An 18,954-nucleotide genomic window follows, 5' to 3' on the forward strand; every position below is an offset into this window, starting at 1 on the left:
AGGCACCAATGTTGAATTGCAACCATAGCGACAGAAGAAAGGGTGCAGTTGGGTTTAGGAGAGACTGAAGGTCAGCAGAGATCCCCTGAGCTTATAGGAGAAGCCTTGGGAGCACGAGTCATTGCAAACCGTACATTCGTGGTAGCGATGACTCTTGGGGCTAATCTTTGTACACCATGCTGCGCAGGGTGTGCCTATATGTGCTGTCAGCACACGCTTGATTGACATGTGGATCCCATACATCTACAGGGAAGGGCAGGGGAGATAAACCTTTAGCTCTCGCTAACCATAAAGTCACCTATGGTTTCATACCAGGTGCCCTTCTACCTGGGGTGACTTCAAAGGAGCTGCCAGGGCCTGGTTTGCGGACGCTCCTGTGTCTTGCTGCGATAGTCTGCCCAGCTGCCTGCTGGGCTCTGCGCTGCATGCCCAGCCTGCCCGAGAGTTTGCCTGCGTGATGTCCAGTGCTGTATTTTCACTGCCTGAAGATGTGGCTTGCTGATGCTGATATCAGTGGAGTCCGGTTGCCACCAGCCGCTGTCCTGGCCCTTTGGCTTGTGCTAGCAGCTGTGCGGTGAGCTGGCTCAGCAAGCAGGTCTGCGTGGAAACTTGACCCAACAGCAGGTCCCTCTCCTCCCAGAGCTGATCCCTTACTTAAATCCTCTGTAGTTTGCCTGTTAAGTGAGCCTTCTGGGTCCCGTCTCATGCCAGATAGCTGGGGATGAGGGCAGGGTTGTTGGGTGGACCAGAAGCTCTGTAACTTAATTCTTGTCGTTTAGCTCCTGGTTTTCTCTTCTCCTCAGCATCCCCGGGGAGGGGAGGGAGCTGTGGGCGATGGCAAGAACAGGAAAGAGTTGGGCTTTACTTCATTAACTGCTCCAGCCCCAACGTACGAGACTTGTACCAAGTCCACGCTCCATTTTAGCGCCAGCAGCATCCTTCCCGCTGCTGAGGCTGCGAGAGGCTTCGCTCGCAGGGGTTTGGCTGGGAGCACCCTGGCCCTTTCCCCAGCCTGGGAGACGCGGCTCATGCCAGGGAAGGGAGGGAGGAAGGACTCCCTCCTGCCTCGCCAGGTGGGTCCAAGCGGCCGGGAAGAGTAACCCGGGCTGGAGTAGGGGGGTTTTGGGTGTCCTGTGGCAGTGGGGCCGGGGGGGCTCAGCAGTGATCACGTAGCCCATAAGGAGGAGTACAGGCGTCTAGGTGCTCAAAACGCTTTCGGCAGGGTGGAAAAAAAGCCTCAGCTCGTTGTTTTCCGAGAAACCCTCTTTCTCCCATTTCCCCTCTTGCTGGGCTGCCCGGTCCCCGCTTTGTGCTGGGTGGCCGTGGGGAGGGAGCGCCCCATCTCTCCCGCCTCCCCACGCCCCCCGTTTGCTTGTTTTCCCTGAAAACATCTGACAAGGAGTAGAGCGCTGCGGTCGGGTGGTTTTGGCCTCGCTGTAACTCAGCAGATCCAAAATAGGAAATCTGTATCCAGCTGTTAATAGCAAGTGATAGAATAACACTGCCAGGCGCTCCGATTATCCCCGGGAGCGGGGCCAGCCGCGAGCAGGCATGCGAAAGCATGCAGAGGTGGGGTGAGGTCTTCTGCATAGTTTTGGGGGTGGGAAGGGGGGTGATGTGTTTTGGATCCCCCCCCCCCTTCTGTTCAGTTTTTCACCCTGACTTTTACTTTTTGATAATAATTGCTCTCCTGGCCAGTGTCTCTTTTTCCCCGGAGTGCTACAGCACCGGCGCTCCTTGGGAGGAGTGTAAGGTTTCGGACAGGCATGCAATGGTGAATTAAATTTGGATGCTGAAGCTGTTGCTGCCACTCCCCTTCTGCGCTGTCCTTCTGGATACTGCTGCCCCAATAAAAAGAGAGGCACCATTTTTTTCCTCTCTCGTGCGCGTGCTCTCGCTCTCTTTTTTCTTTTTTTTTTTTTTTTTTTTTTTTCCCCTCCTTAGCAACAAGACTGGAAATGGTGGCGATTCTGGAACTGGCTCACAAGCAGATCAGGCAGCCCTGCTGCACCGTCTGCCGGAGACGGGGGAGACGCGGGGGGGGGGGGGGGGCAGCAATAGCGTCAGGCTAATTTTAACCCTATGCCTCGTGTCTGCTAAGCTGCGCTCTGCATTAAAACTCCAGGTGAGACTGGCTCGCAGGAGAAACGGCTGTTACGCAGCGCTGAATCCCTGCTCTCGAATTATGCAAGTTGGAGACTCTCTTCACCATTCTGCTCCGTACAAATACGATCCAATTTCTTTGCTTGGAAATGAGCTCAAGCTGCCTTTTGCACAGACCGACTGTTAAGAATTGGGCCAAAAAGCAGGGGGACACTTCTGAGTCTGCCTCGCTTCCCGCTAACAAGTTCCAGCCTTACATTAAAATATAGTTGTATCTGCACGTTTGTCCTTGAAATCGGTGTGGTTCTGCCACTCTCCCTATGGGTCTCGCTCTGTCCCAGATCCAGCCGCGGGCTGAGCAGCGTTGCGTCATCTGAACCGACACGCGTTGGCTAAGCAAGGGTCGGGGATCGGTTTCTTCTATCCGTAAAAGCAGCTTTTTCACCATTAGCCTTTTTGGGACTGCCTTGGAGAAAGCAGCGGTTTCCAGGGTTTCACAGAGGTGAGATCCTCCTTGCAGAGGCAAACTCGGGAGTTGCACTGTGAGCTTCGGTGTGCCACAGAGGCTCCGAAAACCAGCAGTCCTGACTTTAAAAGGGAGCACTGGCTTTGCCTGAGCAATGCCGAGCTACTCTAAAGAGCTGGTCTGTGTTTTCTGCTGTTGCTCCTTTCTCGTCCCATTCCCTCGGGAAACATCAGGCATCTTTTAAAGGTGGCCAACTCCTTCACAGCATGAGATTAGACTCAACGGCCCAGGAAATCTTCTGCTAATCTTTCCACAGAAAGACACGTCGGTCCTGTAATAAACACTAGCGGAAAGCCACCTTCTGTCTTGGCGTAACGCTGCGCAGTGATCCCTGCGGATACGCGCGGCTGGTCCAGGCCCGCTTTCTTCCGTCACCTGCTCGCGCTGTGCTTCTTCAAGCCCTGGTTAGCCTGTGGTTTACCAGTAGGCATGCCAACTGCGCCCAGGCGTAATGGGCTTGCAAGCGTGAACCGTAGTTTGCATTTGGTTCTGAATCACGGTGAGCAAAATAGATTATTTTAAAAATATATATATGCGCGGATTTTTTTTAATACAAGTAAATGCATTTTTCTTTTTTGAAAATAAGCCTATTTACAGTTAAGGACAATCTAATTCTGTGTAATTCCCTAAAGGAAATTTGAGGCCGTATGGGTTGGCTGCTCAGTTTTTAAAGGAAGATGCTGTGTGTCTAGGCACCTAAATAAATTGGTTTAGCAAGAGCTCTGGACAGTTATATTCTCCTCTTCAGATGCAGAATGAAAATGTACTTCGGTTTACTTGGACCAGTTATTTTACACATCTCAATAGATCCTGAAATTACTGAAAACCAAGAAAATCAGAAAAATAACATTTTTATTCAAATGTTTGAAAAAGAAGGGGTAAAAAAGGCTGAGATGTACTGACTCTAATTTTGCTCTAATCACTGTAGATAACTTTATTACTAAAGGAAGTCTTAAAATAGTTTTAATGCAAAACATGTTGTCAATACCTCTCTCTGAGAGAGGCTGCACAGTATATTTAACAGTATTTAAAATATCCTCTTTCTATATTTTTATCACAGAATTCAGTTTCTCTCAAACGAGCAACTTGTCGCAAGTCAGGTGTACAAACAAAATAGGAAATGTCATCACGGTGATGGAACTCTGCATTAACTCAGATTAGCTCTTAGGTGATGGGTTTAGTATGATAGCTGCGTATAGCAAAAGGAAGTAGTGAACTTAGCGTGCAAGCTGTGTTTAATTGTAATTCGGTATAGCTTTGTTGTAACCAGCTCCTGAGCACCGTTCACTCTGCAAACTAAAACTGTAGTAGCTGTCTTCCTCCTTCACCCACCCCCGGTCTGCCCCCTCCAGTTGTCGCTGCGGCGGAGGACCTGTGCCAAATGTGGCTCCTGCCACACTTAAAACTTCCAGCAGTTTAACCAGTAGCTTTGAGAGCTGTGCTGTGTGTTTAGGCATTAAAGAGTCCACAAAAAGTTCTCTAGCTGGGTCTGGGTTCTGCCAGTGGGTAAAACCTCAGGGCGTATACAGATGTCCATAGACACGGTAGTCTGGGGCAGCAGAGGCTAGGCTGGCATGTTCCAGCCTGGGTCTTATGGATGCTTGGTGTGTGTTATCATCCATCCTCATTATGGAAACGTGGAGTAGACCTTTTCCTAGCTCTTTTTTTCTGCCCTTCTGCATGCACCCTAATATTTGGAAACTAAAGTCTCCTTCCTGCATGTCCCAGCTAGGCAAAACAGAAAATCCATGTGGTATCTCTGTTTGTGGAAGCTCTCTGGGTAGGGATGTGTGCATATGTGCACATGGGGATATTGGTTGGGGTTTTCTCCACACCTCCCCTTTGCTTTTATGATTGAGGTGTCCTTTGCTTCCTCTTCCTTTATTGCTCCAGACGAGGGGCCTTTCATCTCCCCCTGCATGCTACATGCCCCCAGGAGAGCTCTCCGTGCCTCGTGACACTGTTGCTCTATCTGGAAGTCGTTAGCAGCCACAGAGCAGTGATGTTTTCCTTAGGAAAAGGAGTGGAGAGAGGTGGAGGGGAAAGAAGGGTTTCCCAGTTGTTGTCTTGTGGATCCCTGCTCTTTTCCGCTTTTCCCCTGCATGCCCAAGGAAGCGCTGTCGGCTCTGCGGGAGCTGGGTGAGCTGAGGGACTTGGAGGTGGGAGGATATTCGGGGCCACTTCCACCAGGCTGCTGGACAAAAATACCAGGGAGGCCCTCCCTCTCCGGCTGGCTGGTGTAGCCACCCCTTCCCCCTCCCACCTGGGACGTCCCGCTCCCTGCAAACATCTTGCCCTTAAGTCCAAAGGAAGCGTGCTGTGGTCAGGGCGTTTTGCCCTTGTAGATGGCCTTCTTCCAAGATCGGTCCTGGAGGATGCGGAGGAGTCTCCCTCCCACCTCCCCTTTCCGTGCTGTAGAGGTGACGGCGAGTCCTCGGATTTTTTTTAGCCTCTGCCAGGCACCAGGCACAGAGAGATTTTTCCTTTATCTCTCGGAGGCTTGCAAAGCCTTGGATTTGTAGCATCTCCCCCAGGAGCCTGACTGTCGGGATGAGAAACCAGGAGACGTCCCCTCGCCTCCCCCAGCGGCTCGGCCAGCCCCAGCCCTGCAGCACGCTGCAGAAGTGCCGCTGCTCTCCTCGGTTCGAAGGGGCAGCCCAAGGGGAGGCTCGTGCGGAGCAGGCAGTGCTTGGAGCATCACCTGGCTTTGACGAGTTAAAGCTGCTGAGGGAGAGGCGAAATGGGGGGGCGGCAGGTGGGAGCGGGAGCGCCTGCTGCCAGGAGCCACGCGGCCTCCGGCGGACCATGGGGCCGCCTTGCGCAAGACGGAGCGAGCCCAGCATGGCGCCAGAGCAGGGCTGTCCTGCGCTGACCAGCTCCCCGCTTGTTTTAGAGGGTCATGCTGTTCTTGTTCCTCCTTTTATTTGTTTGAAAAAAAAAAGTGTGTTTTGGGGGGGGGGGGGGGTTGTTGTTGTTGTTGTTCTCAGTGAACTCAGCAGGGGCAGGACTTGGGTTTTACAACCCTGCAGGCAACAGCTATGTGGCTCTAATGCCAGAATGAGTAATGGCATTGAATACTGTCCTTTACTGTCCCTTCCCAGTTCTTAGTGTCCGGTTTCCTACTGACCAAGAAGGAGAGGGCCCTCCAGGGAAGCAGCATCTGCTTGAGCTGGGAGCTGAGCTGGCCTCTCTGCAGCTTTTTTTTTCCTTCTTCTCTTCCCTTCTCTCTAACACCATCTAGAAGGAGGTGCTTAATGGCTTTCATCTCTTGGGTCTGAGGTTCAGAGTCTCTTCACACAGCTAAAGCTTCAGGAGGTCCATTGCTACCAGGGTGAACGCCTGTCACTTCCTCGTTGTGCAAAAGTATCTGGAAACTGGACCTGTGCAGCAGCAGCAGCAGCTGCCTCTGTGAAGAGGGAGAGGTGGGCAAATCTGTGTTTCGGTTGCTGGAGTGACACAATCTCTAATGTGCATTTTTTGTTTCCGTAGGGATACTTTGAGCCCACATCACAATTGCTCTGCTCTTTCTTTGAACTAAGGCAGGACCCTGAATTTCTCTGTAATGAAGAAGAGAGGAGGAAAAAAAAAAAAGCCTGCGCAACCCTCACTCCCAAAGCTCTCTGGTGTATGTCTCAATCTCAAAATGAGATAGGAGACTGTGGGCAAGATTGACACTATCTCTCTTGAGTCCTCCCACAAGTTCCCCAAGTACACGATGTGGGTCTTGTGGCTCGTGGTTTTTTCGTGAGTGGCTAGCTGCATGTGGGGACTCCAGTGGTCTTGCTTCCCACTGCGTTGCCTGAGAGGGTTAGAGGTGACACAGTAGTGGTGTTTGAGGATGCAGAGGCATGTTGGCATCGTGCATATCTATAAATTATTTGCTCGCTGTCATTGCTGCAGCTCTGGCTCCTGGGGCCACATTTGGAGCTTCATTTGGAGCAGGATTACTGTAGGCACTGCGCTTCGTTTTCTGTACCTCTCTGGTTTTGCTTTCTGTTTATGATGAACAGCATTTCTTATTTTAAAAACCCTGGAAAAGCTGTCATAAAAAAAAAAAAAAAAAAAAATTGGGAAGTGCTATGTGACAGGCAGCTGGGGCTTTGCTCGCGCAGAGCCGTGCCAGCTAAAAGGGAGCCCTGGAGAAGCAGGTGCTTCTTCAGTGCCACGAAGAGTTTCCGATCCACTCCAGGGTAACAGGGTTGTGTCGGGCTTTAAGGAAGGTATAGCGTGCCATTCGGGAGGAGCACGGCAGGTGTCCTGCTCAGAGACGCGGGGGCCAAAGCCACGCTGGCAGTCGTCATCGCCGTCTGCCGGGAATGAAAGCTCAGCTGGCCCCTTTCTGGGAAAAGGGCCGGTTGTTCCCGGTTAGGCTGTGACTGCTGTGAAATAGTCCCTCGGCCGCCTGGCACCCAGGCTGGAGAGCGAGACAGACTTCTGCCCTGAGGGGACGGATGGGCATGGGAAAACTCACCCGATCCAAAGGGTGCGGCTGGAAGTTTGGATTGTCTTTTGTTCTCTGTTGCAACCTTCGACATGGCATTTCCATGGAGAGATGCTGCTAGCTGTGGCACCCTCATTGTACAAGACTGTATTGTTGCGTTAAATATTTTGTGTTTGCTTTTAAATAAACTCCAGAGAAGAGCCCCACTTTATTGCCTCCCTGCAGGCAGCAGTGCTCTGCCTGGCACTGACAAAGGGAGACTCTATAAAGGCCACTTGTTTGTGCCTCCAAATGAAGCTGGCTTTGATCCCGAAAGCCTTCCAGGCTTTCTTTGGGTTTCTGAGTTCAGGCCAGTTGTCACAGCCCTCTCCCCCGCTTGGCTACGTATTCCTGCTTCTCCCACTGAACGACTTCCATCCGCTGGACTTGAGTCAGGAAATGCCAAGTGGGATGTAGGGTCAGTCGGGTTGGAAACCAGCTCGGCCAGAGCCGGAGCCCTTCTGCTGCCCGCTCGGCTGGGCCGGAGCATGGTCTGGGAGCTCCTCCGTCTCCTCCTTCTCTTCCGACCTCCTGTTTTGTTCCGTTTCTTTTACTGTAGAATTCAGCAGACTTTGTCTCCCTAGAAAACGTTGTGTTCTGTCCAGACTGCAAGCTTACAAACAGCTACATTGGGAACAGAAATCTGCTCCCCTGCTTTTACATACGTTTCCCTAAGTGTTCCCCCTGGACTTTTCCTCCCCTCTTGGGCTACACTTATGTTTTTGCTGAAGTATGAGGAAAGCAAAATCAGTTTTGATTATTTTGGGAGAAGAATTTGTCTGGGCAGCTTGGCAAACTTTGAAATCTTCTTCCCTTCCTTCCTTTCTTCAGTCTTATTTTTCCAGTGATGTTCACTGATATTCAGTGTTGGCTCTGGCAAGGAGTTGGCAAAGCACTTGCAGGGAGAGAAGTAGGATGCCAGGACCTTGGTTGTCTGTCGGGGGTCTGGACGGCCTGTCTGGAATGGGATTTCAGCAGATGTTTTTTGTTCTGTTTTTTTCTTTTTAAAGCTGCACAAACACCAACAAAAAGCAAGTACAGAGAGGCATCTAAAAGACTTCTATAGCACAGCAGATGTCTGTTTCCTCTTAGTCACCTCCCTCAGTTGAGGTTCTTGCTGGGCTTTGTACCTCCTAGTTTCCAGGCGGAAACTTTCCTAGTCTCTTAGTTGTCCTGGTGATCTCCTAGCTACTTGTTCAGTCTTGGAAGTTGCCTTCAATGTTTATTTTGAAGAATTTGAGAACCAAATTTTCTATCAATCCATGGAAGTGATCCAGCTGGTTGGGGTACCTGCAGCATCATGCTGCTCTGTCTCAAGATCTGTTGCATCTGCTTGTCACCCATCTACCAGTATGAATGTTGACTTCTCCAGCCATTGAAGCCCCCTCATGTTTCCAGCTTGGCTCTCTGTCTTCTCTCTGCTGATGGTAATAGGAGGAGAATTCAGAACCTGCTGTGCACAGGGGTGATCAAAATTGAGTTTCCTGGAGAAATCTCTTGTGATCAAAACTCCTCAGTTGAGCCACCCAGACCTGTAAGATGCAAAATCTTGACCCTTTTTGGGTTGAAAACTTACAGCCAGCAGCAACGCTGATAAAAGTCAGAGAGGGAAGAGAGCTGGTTCCTGGGCATTAGCATATTTTGGTGAAAATAAGCAGACCTTTTTCTGAGAGATCACTGATGATAATGTTGTTCTTCTTGAAACAGCAATTATGCAGCTTCTAAAATTCTTGATCAGTGTCTGTGGAGCTTGGCAGGTGTCCAGCAGACAGCCTTCACTTTACAGGATGCGTTAATGCCTTCCCATCACCCCTCGCCCCTTGGGAGCCTCCTTTCCCCATGCGCACCGCAGCCCACTGCCTGGCTGCGCTGGCTTTCGGCCAGCCTGCCACAGCCAGTTCCTCGGCGGATGTCTTCTCTCTCTGCCTCTCCTTCCACAGTCAACAACAGCGGGTTTTTAGCTGCTGGGGCAAAATCATCTAATTCCAGTTCAGGCAGGTCCACAAAACTTTCACTGCTGGCCTCTCCTTTCCAAGAAACTCTCCCTGAGTTTCTCCAGCTTATTTTTCCTTCTTCATCCACCTTTGTCCCTCTTTGCCTTCATGGACAACTGGTTACTCCAGTAACAGCTCCCAAGCTGCTGTTTGGATTTGTGGATACCATGTGCATCATGGTGAAGGCCCTTTGGTGGTCCCCAGAAGGTGCAGCTACTCCCTCTTGCTGACAGTGGCTAGACGGTGGGAGGATGTCGCTGGCTACAAGTCCCGCCAGGTTTCGCGAAGTGGAAGTTCCTCCTGGGTCAGCCTGCTCCATTGTGCCTTCATTTCCCCTCCATCTGGTTTCCTCCCTCTTGCTGTTGGCTAAATATAGCAGGAGTTATTGTATAAATGCACCGCTGGTGAGAAACACTGTCTCCTCGTCCTGGTGTTAGCAAAAATCCCAACGCAAAAGCTCCTCGCGCAGTATTTCCGTTGCCGCGCTTTGCCAAGTTGGCTGTTGCCTTCGTGCTTGCGCTACAGTGTGGAGGTGCCGATGTCTTTTCTTTTTAAAAGGGAAGAATTGAAGGAGCAAAAGTTGAACCTTTCCCAAGTTTGATATATCTGTATGGGGTTTTTAAGCAAGTTGAAATTATTATATCTGGGTTTTTTTGAGGAGGGTTTGCATTGGTTTAACTTTGCTCTCAGGGAAGTCAGTAGGGGCAGTCGTATCAATGTTGCATGCTCTTTAGACTTTACACTAAAGTTATCAGATGATCGATTAAAAGCTACAAAAATAAGAGAAATCTTAATAAACATGATAGGCATGTAAAAGCAGGTTTAATCTCAGGCTGTGTTTGTACTTTATTTTAGTTCTGTTCTTAAAGGGGAGTTGACTGACTGATAACTGCAAAAACATTTTCACTTGTAGCTAAATAAAACCTGTAGTTGGAGGGATGTACCTCTTGGGAAGATTTGCTGAATTGCTGTTAAATACAAGGTGCTTAATGTATGTTTATTCAGATTCTATTTTTTTTCATTGTAGTTTAAAAATGGTGACTGTAGTCTTGCCTCATTTTTAACCAGTTGTTTGCTTTGATTTTGCATGTCGAGTTGCTTTTGAATGGGAAGTAGAATTCACTTACAAAATAGTAGAACCCCAATACTTAAGAACGTTAACTAAAAATACACTATATGTGCATGATACATTAAAAAAGAAAGCTCTATTTTCAGAAAAGGAAACAATCTTAACTGAGCTACTGGCATTTAGCCATTAAGATTGGTAAGGGACTAGAACTGGCAGATCTGAGCCTCTTGCTAAGTTCTTTTTTCCTGAGTGAGTAAACTTTCATTCCTTTTGTTTTTTTGTCTTCCCCAAATGCCCAGTTTCCAAGCTTTGAACTAGTTATGGAATAAGTTGACTGATCAATTTTAATAAGTTAGATAAAAAATTCTTCTTCTCTGTAGAAGCAGCAAAAAAACCCAGAAGCTAGATTATATTTAATAAGATGCTGAAGCAGTGCTTTTCCCTTAGTCTTGTCACTTGTCTATCTTTAAAACATTAGCAGGAAAAAATGTTTGTATGTTATTTAATACAAATAAGCCATTAGTCTTATTGTTAATTTAAATAGATATATTAACCAACTGCTTTTATCTCCTCTGTTCAAACATTTAAAATAGTACACCATGGGAACTGCCATGGTACAGCATTCAGGACACTGTAAAGCCTTTGTCTTCCTTGCTACACCCTTTTCCTATTATTGATCCAGCTCTGTGGATTTCCTGTGATTTGGGGGGGAGGATGGGCTTTGGGTGGTTGTTGTTGTTGTTTCCTTAAAAGCTTAACACAAGTCTTAAATTACTGGTTTTGAACACTTTGAGATCTGAGTTGTGTATGTTGTGTAGCTTGCATGGATGCTCTACTGCAGCAGCAGAATGATCGATCAGGTGTTGGCTTATGCAGAGAGGACACCTATGGGCAAATTCACCCCAAAATGAATTTGTCTAAGGTGATAATATTTAGTTTAAAGGGGGGGATAATAGGAGTGCCCTGAAATACAGCCTGGACTTAACTAACAATTGATCATTTTTGTCAATGACATTCGTGTATTGTCAAAGAACATTAGTGTCAGCAGAAGAGGAGGGCAGGAGCAAGAAATAGATCAAGACATGGTGGTTTTATCTGCTGGTGGAAGCCCACACTAGGTCCGCAGCCACCTCTACTTCTGTATCTCTTAGGCCTTAATTATGCCCACCTGTAATTAGCTGTTGCAGGGAGCCAGCATGTCTGGCCGGATGCTTGGATGTGTCCATATACGGTTCTGCAGTAACGTTTGCTTCTCTCTTCCCCTCGCAGGGATCTACATCCTGATTGCGGTTGGTGCTGTCATGATGTTTGTGGGGTTCCTGGGATGCTACGGCGCTATTCAGGAGTCGCAGTGCCTTCTGGGAACGGTAAGAGGCACAAAACCTGGTGTCACGGTACCGTCCTTGTCCTTGCTGCAGGCGTTCGAGATGAACAGAGCGTGGGAGAAAGCGGATGGGAAGTGGCTCGTGCCTGCGTCTGGCTGTGAGGGGCGATGCAGAGCTGTTTGGTGTCTCTGCCTCCCTGCTGCAGCTCTGGATGAGCCGGAGCGCGTGCCCCGAGCTCCCGCGCGTGCCTGGCCGCCGGACAGAGGCGGAAGCCAGCAGCGTAGCGGGAGAGGTGCGAATAGCAGGGTTCCCGGTGATTTGTGCTCTGCGTTGTACGTGCACCCCCCATGGTCTCTTTTTCCGTGGTCTGGCTGTCTTGTCAAGCAGTCACAAAACCCTCCCTCTTACCGTATGTCCCCTACCGCTTCCCATGACCCCTCGCTGGAAGTCGGTCTCTGTTCCGAGCTGCCCACGGAGGTTCCAGTTCTTCTAAGGAATCATCTAATTTTGATCTGGTTAAACTAGGAAGCAGGAAAGATTTTACACAATATTTTAGTGAGGATGTCAAGGTAAACCCTGGAAAATCCATTACTGAAGTGCTACAGGCACCCCTGATGGGAGGCAGCAGCTTGGGATTCCCAGCATGCGATGATCTTAACAATTGCACGAACTGCAGCCACACCAAAAGCCTTCGCCACGGGGGTAAGGGAGACCCATTTGTTCACAGCAAGTTCCCACATGTGGTCCAGCTGTAAGCCAGATTCCAGTCTCTTCTGGCTTTCCCTGTTCCATAACCACTGCCAGGCAGGGACTGCCAGCCTCGAGGGAGACGTTGGTGAGAAGGGGCGCTCTTGGTGTGGGCTTTGTGCAATACAACCCGTGGGTACTTGCGTTGTCGCCCTTGGAGCAAGCCTGTTTCTGTGGGGTTTTTTTTGTTTTGTTTTGTTTGTTTTGTTTTTCCCTCTGCCACCTCCTGTAGTGGAGTTGCCTGCAGAACAGCTGCTCCTCAGTGGAGGAGCACAGCACAGGCATGCAGCAGATGTGTTCACGGGCTCTTCTTAAAGTGTGTCAGTTTTTGGCATGTTGTGCTTGGAAAGGTCAGAAATTGCAAAGGCCTCTGAAAAGAAAAAAAAAATAATAATAATAATTAGGAGGGTAAATAAAAAGAAGAAGGGTTGGGGGGACTTCTCAGCACTTGGCTTTTTGGGGCTGAAAAATTGTTTGTGGTACAGAGTGACCCATGGGCGTAGACTGGATTGGGGGACAGAGAAATGGAGCTTCTCTCTCTGACTCTTGCTCTCACCGTGAGCAGATTGCTTCACCTCTATGTGCTTCCGTTTCCATATCAGCAATAGGAAAGTGGTGTTTCTGAGCAACTTTTATAAAGCACGTTTGAGCATCAGTGGGTGAAAGCTGCTGCAAGAGTTTGCCGGTATTACCACTGCTGCTGAGCTGGGAGGAGCCCCTGCACAAATCTGACAGAGGTTGTTGTAGTGAAGGCCTGGCAGCTTTGGATTATTTATTTATTGATTGCTTTTGGTTAACACAAGCGATTACAGAACCTGAATTACCCTTCATTCCCTCTTGAAGTTGGAAAGAGGATTAGAAGGGCAGATGGTACAACATACCTGAGGCCTGACAGTGAAACCGGCTGCTTTGGCTAAAATTAGCGGTTCTAGCTGCTGTGCACTACCCATGTCTGTTTGCACCTCAGCTTGCCAAGAGCAGGCTTGAGACACCTTCTGCTGTCCGCCCTTGCGTTGGGAGGCCAAGGCTCCCACCACGCAGCAAGGACGTTTCTAGGCAGTGTACTCAACGTGGTGCAGGAAAGCAGTGGCTTTCTGCTGTGACCTCTCTTGCAGCTGGCTGAGGGCGTAAGTATTTACAGGGGAATGGACTTGCTGCAAAGGAGGAAGCACCAGGACCTTCACAGTAGCCAAATCCTCTGTAGAAGCCCATGTGCCAGCTGAGCAGCAAGATCCAAGCAATGTGGGAGGGAGTCGCTCAGCCTGCGACAGGAGATTTTCACCCTGGGGCAGATCGAAACGCCTGGCCAGGAGCACAGCAGCGTTCCTGCTGTGTAAAACTGCATCTTTGGTGTGTTGCAACCAACTAGCAAAACTAAATCCCTGCAAAATTGTATCTCTAAATCTGGAATAAACAAGCTATTCTTCGCTGGAGGGTAACCATTGCAAGAGCGTGCCCTAGTGCTTAACCAGGAAATTACATAGGCCTCGCACCTGCCGGGTAAGGGTGACATCCTTCCTTGGAGGGAAGTGGGACCCAGTTCCCCAAAGATGTCCATAGAAAGCCAATGATATACAGGTGTTTAAATGGGAGTTAGTTGCTCTGTGACTGGATAAGGATGTCTGAAGTCCTTTCCTGCAGGAGGTCAGTAGTCCTGTTTCTGTTTTCTTTTTGTGTCCCTTGCTCTTGCACATGAGAGTCTTCCAGCCCTGGAGGGCTAGAAGTAAAGCCACACAAAGCCAGCTTGCAGCGTAGTCCTGGAAACTCCCGTTTCTTCTGTTGAAGAAAATGTCTTGAGTGTGCCCAAAACAGAGTCTGCTGAGGAGCCAGGGGCTATCATCCAGCCCTGTATCATGTTCTTATGTCTTTCCCTGGCTGCATCCACTTCTTTTGCTTCTCTACTTCCATGGCACCTCTTACCAATTTGGGGGGTTTCCCAGAAAGAAATCATTGAGGACAATGTTGTCACTGAGGTAATGTGGACTATGTGTGGAGCTCACCTGTCTTTGCTTTCCTACTTGTCTCTGATGTATGAGCTTTAAAGCTTTCCATTTCCAGTCGAAAAGACTGGCCATCGCAAAATGTTCCCAGGATATGAACAGAAAGATGGAGGAAGGCTTTGGGGTGGCAGAGAGGAGGAGGAGAAGTAGAAGTTTTATAATTGCACCAACAGGGTGGGGCTGTGGGAAAACATCAGTATTAGTATTTATGCAAAAAACTGCAGTAGCCTTGCAGGGCTGTGAATGCCAAGAGCGCTGGCCATAAATCATACCCTGACACCCTGCTGCTCCTCAGCATCTGAAATGTGCTTTTAACCCTGCGCTGGCAGTTCCCATCCCTGGAGCAACTGAAGCAGAGCAGGAAGCTTGCCTGCATGTTCCTGCAGCCACATGAAGAGGAGCAATTTGTCTTTTGGTGCAGGCCATCCTCATACCTGCTTATCCCTGTGTTGGAAATGATTCTGCTAATGCCTGCTTAAACATAGCAGCAGGAATCTTGGACATGGGAAGGCAGCAGATGACTTTTAGGAAAATGTATTTGGGTGAAGTATGTCTGTATGAGAGAAAATGGTTTGCAGTCAGGCAACACCTTGTTCTGATCTCCTCCATCATTACAAATGCTGCTCCACACCCCTACTCACCTCATCGCTGCTTTTGCCTGTAACCAAATATGTTAAATGTCCTTCTCCTGATTTGTCTTCACAGTTCTTTACTTGCCTGGTGATCCTGTTCGCCTGCGAAGTTGCGGCTGGAATTTGGGGTTTTGTCAACAAAGACCAGGTAAGATGACTCTGAAACCTGAATTTGTGGGACTGGGAGACTGGACACAATTGATTGGACACAAGGATCTAGTGGATCCTTGTACAAGTTGTAATTAAGGTCCTGGACTGAGACATGGGAATTTGGACTAGCTGTGTGACCTGGGCAGGTCATTTAACTCCTCTTGGCCTGTCTGATGAACCCTAAATGTGAACACTTGGTGGCAGAGACTGCCCCTTATGGTCTATAGTGCAATGTCTGGAATAAAGATCCCCGGGTCTCACCTGGGTCTCCTAGTTCCTACCACGCTGTCAGTCACAGCGTGAGTTGCTTCTTGTATGAAGTTGTGAAGTAAAGCCATCTGCACATCCTAGGTGCCAAAGAGAGGAGAGAAGGGGATTTCTAGTGCTCAAAGCTAACATTAGGGTCTCTGGCAGAGTAGGAAATGTTGGCTTTATTAAGGAACATGAGTCAGCTACGTCAGTAGGTGGTGGCCTGCTCTGCTTTCAAATACGTTTAGGCCCCAGATGACCAGCTGGGTTGGGAATGGAAACACCCTTGTAGTGATTCGCAGGCAAGAGAGTGACTTCAGCAGAATAAACTCTTCTGTGACCAAGCGTATTACTATGCAGGCAGGGTGCTGTTTCCTAGCAACTTTGGCGAGCTAATTAACCTTTCCAGAGGGGTGTGCCTCATGCAGATGTTAGTTTGTGAATCTCCCACAGTCCTCGATGTGTAATTGAGCTGGTGCACAAAAACGAAGATCCCGAATGAGGAGGAATTTTCTGTGGCAGTTGTTCTCGAGTCTGGGGAGGAGGCACTTGGATGCCACAGCATAAAGCAGAGAAGTTTAGGATTTGCTAAGATAAGAACAATGACCCAAGCCAGTTAATTTTGCAGTTTAAAATGAGCGGTGGCAGTCTGTTGGCCTCGTCTGCTCTTTCAGCTTTGACGAATGGGCTGTTTGGAAGTCCCATTAATGGGGCACAGCTTGCGTCTCCCCTGCCTCTGCCTGATGCATCCTGTTGAGCAATGTGGGAAGGAAAAGCAAGTGCTGTGTGCTTGGAGCTGAGGAGAGTCAGCAGCAGTTGCTCATGGAGGTGTGATGAACCACGTGCGGGGAGAGGACACCTTACTAATAGTGTTCCCCCACCAGGCAGGCCCTGACGGTGGTGGATAAAGTGGAAATTACCCCTGCCTTCACAGCCCTCAATGATACCCTTGGGGAGGGGGGGGGGGTAGTTGTCTCCTGATGAAGCAGGTGTGGGATGCTGCTTCATGAAACTGGAGGCAGTCTTGCTCTGTCCCTGGTTTGCCTGAGCTCGTTTAGATGCAGGGAGGGAGGCAAGAAGTAGGATTCATTTGTCCCTGTACCAGAATCAAATGGTTTGTGAGCAGAGAATATTGCCCTCCAAAACAAAACTTTGGAGCAAAAATGGAGAAAGTGTGGGATAATTGATTGAAATCACTCTCTTTTTTACTGCAGTTTCTTTTTCATTTGCTGATCTAGCATGCGCTGCCAAGAGCAGATGTTCTGGAAAGCACTTTCCCCTTTAGTGACTCATATTTTTTCATCTTCTCTTGCATGTCCTCCTTTCCTCTGTCTTTCCCTAATTATTGGAAGCTGTTAAGAGAAGTTGCAAGTTCAGCTTTTCTGAACATGAGGTTTCCTTTTGCTCTGTGGAGCAGAGGCTGTTGCCATGTTCCCCCACAAGTGGCTGCAGTTCACGGGAGCAGGTGGCAGAGTTAGAGCATGGTCGAGATTACTGATAAAACCATTTACAGGACAGGGGTGTCTAGATCTGAAGCACCTAAGCTTCCTGACCTAAATGAGCTGTCTACCTAGGCTCAGTGTGTAATCTCTCTCAAATTCCTACCATTCCATGCCAGACTGTAAACGGGGGTGCCCATATCTACAAACTTCCTTGCTTGCCCACCCCAGCTCCTCCTGACTTTGCTACTGTGTCCTTCCTCTGCATCCTCAGTAGGAAGACTAATGCCCACTTGCTTCATTTCCAGGCACACTGTAGGTCAGAACAAGCTGTTTCTGAGAGCAATAACAAATCCATGCAGTCTGAAGACTATCTTGGATCTTGTGGTTCACCATCTATGACTTGGCTGGCTTTGCCTGCTATAGAGAGCTCAAAGCATTTGAATGATGTTGACTGAAACCTGCTAGCTGATAATGAGGTTCTTAATAGTTGCTCTTCATAATACTAGAAGAATTTGATCCCTATTTAAAAAAAAAAAAAGGCCTTTTTTACTGTGTGAATAATCAGGGTCCAAATCCATTAAAAACTGCTTATCTACCTGTGAGTGACATTAGAGAGAACCTGCTATATTCAGGCACATCTGCTGGATGGGTTTGCTTGTTGTCCTCTGGTTAAAAGGGATTTTTTTCTGCCTTCCCTAGATAGCGAAAGATGTGAAGCAGTTCTATGACCAAGCGTTTCAACAAGCACTCATGGCAGAATCGGACTCGAACAACGGGAAAGCAGTAGTGAAGACCTTCCATGAAACGGTAAGATGTTGGAGGCCTTATTGCACGCTCTGCTTAGGCCAAAGTGACCACTAATGAGCAGGATCCTGCGTGTTGTGAAGGGGCATGCAAAGTAGTGTGCCCCCCCCAACCCAAAATCGCTTCCTCCGTGTCAACTTGCAAAGGGCGAGAAGCGGCCGTCACTGCACACACACTGCTCCCCACAGAGGAGGAGGGAGCAAGTTTGAACTCCAAGTTTTTGGGCTAGGAGTGAAGACAACTCTGAAACTTTTGATGCTTAGGCTTGAACTGGGACAAAAACGTTCTCAGCAAAGGGCTTTTGCTGCCTGTTCTCCAAGCTTTATGTAGAAATCTCCTCTTTGTAGGAATTATTTGTAGCAACAGGAGATGAGAATGTGGGAGAAAGGAGAAGAAATGGGGGTCAGGAAAATGAACGGGAAAACCATGGTCTAAAGCAGATGATGTTACATTCGAGTTAACCTGTGGAGTTCGCTGTTCTTAGATGACAAGTAACAGAGTTGCATCGCCTTAAATTATTGTCCTTTGTGCTGTGCTAGGAAGTCTGGCCTGAGCTGTAATTAAGTTGCTTTTCATTTACTTCAGTACCCCTGATTAAGTAAAATTCAATGGAAGAAAAATGATGCTCTAAGGAAATAATTCCAAGAGTACTTCCTCTGCTCAGCAGGAAGCAAGTCTCCAGAGAGAGTTGTGTTCTTTCTTTTCCAGGCTATCAAGGCCAGACATATGTATCTGCATTTATTGCAGGAAATAGCTGCATTGCATACAAATAAAAAATTGAATTTGGAGAGTTAATTCCCCCCCCTTTTTTTTTCCTCCAAGATGACTCCTAGTCATGGGTGGCTTATGGGATGTTTAACGGTGGGGAGAGCATTGCAGGAGAGTGCTTGCAAGTCTACTAATGCTGTTTTTTCTCTCTCTGTGTAGCTGGACTGCTGTGGTCCTGGTGCTGGAGCAGCAGTTATCACTGCCTTATGGAAAGAAGAGCTCTGCCCGAAGAAGGACTCCTTCATGCAAAGCGCTACTCAGGTAGGCATGGCTGCTTTTCGCTCAGCACAGCTTTGGTGAGGAAACTCACCTGCCAGGGAAATCAATCTGGTTGCTTTGTTGAGGAGGAAGAAGGAAAATGACTGCTTTTGAAATCTGTCTGCCTATTTCTTCTGCCTTGGCGCATCCCTGGGGAAGCAGCACTGTGCGTCCCAGCTCACATGTGGCACCACCTGATGGAGGGACAACTGTGGGAAGGTGGGAAGAGCAAAGGAGCGGGGTAGGAGAGCCCTCCCCACAGCGAGAGAGCTGCTGGAAATGGAGGGGCTGTCCCAGAGCAGCAGAGACCTCTGCAGGGACCCGGGGCTTGGGAAAGGGCACTGGTCTTGCTCACTAGTGTAGCGAGGAACTAGCTAGCTGTTTTTCTTCCTTGTTTCGGGATTGTG

At 48.7% G+C, this 18,954-nt stretch overlaps 1 protein-coding gene across 1 annotated transcript in view; it reads left to right on the forward strand.

The window, feature by feature from the left end:
* Positions 1–18,954, forward strand: part of CD81 (CD81 molecule) — a 42,660-nt gene that overhangs the window by 20,475 nt on the left and 3,231 nt on the right. The window contains exons 3-6 of the mRNA XM_067296017.1: positions 11,442–11,539; positions 14,950–15,024; positions 17,417–17,524; positions 18,449–18,550. Of these exons, the coding sequence (XP_067152118.1) occupies positions 11,442–11,539; positions 14,950–15,024; positions 17,417–17,524; positions 18,449–18,550 (383 nt within the window). The remainder of the gene's footprint in view (positions 1–11,441; positions 11,540–14,949; positions 15,025–17,416; positions 17,525–18,448; positions 18,551–18,954) is intronic.

Source organism: Apteryx mantelli, chromosome 4 (assembly GCF_036417845.1).
Source record: "Apteryx mantelli isolate bAptMan1 chromosome 4, bAptMan1.hap1, whole genome shotgun sequence".
In the NCBI taxonomy this organism is placed as follows: domain Eukaryota; kingdom Metazoa; phylum Chordata; class Aves; order Apterygiformes; family Apterygidae; genus Apteryx; species Apteryx mantelli.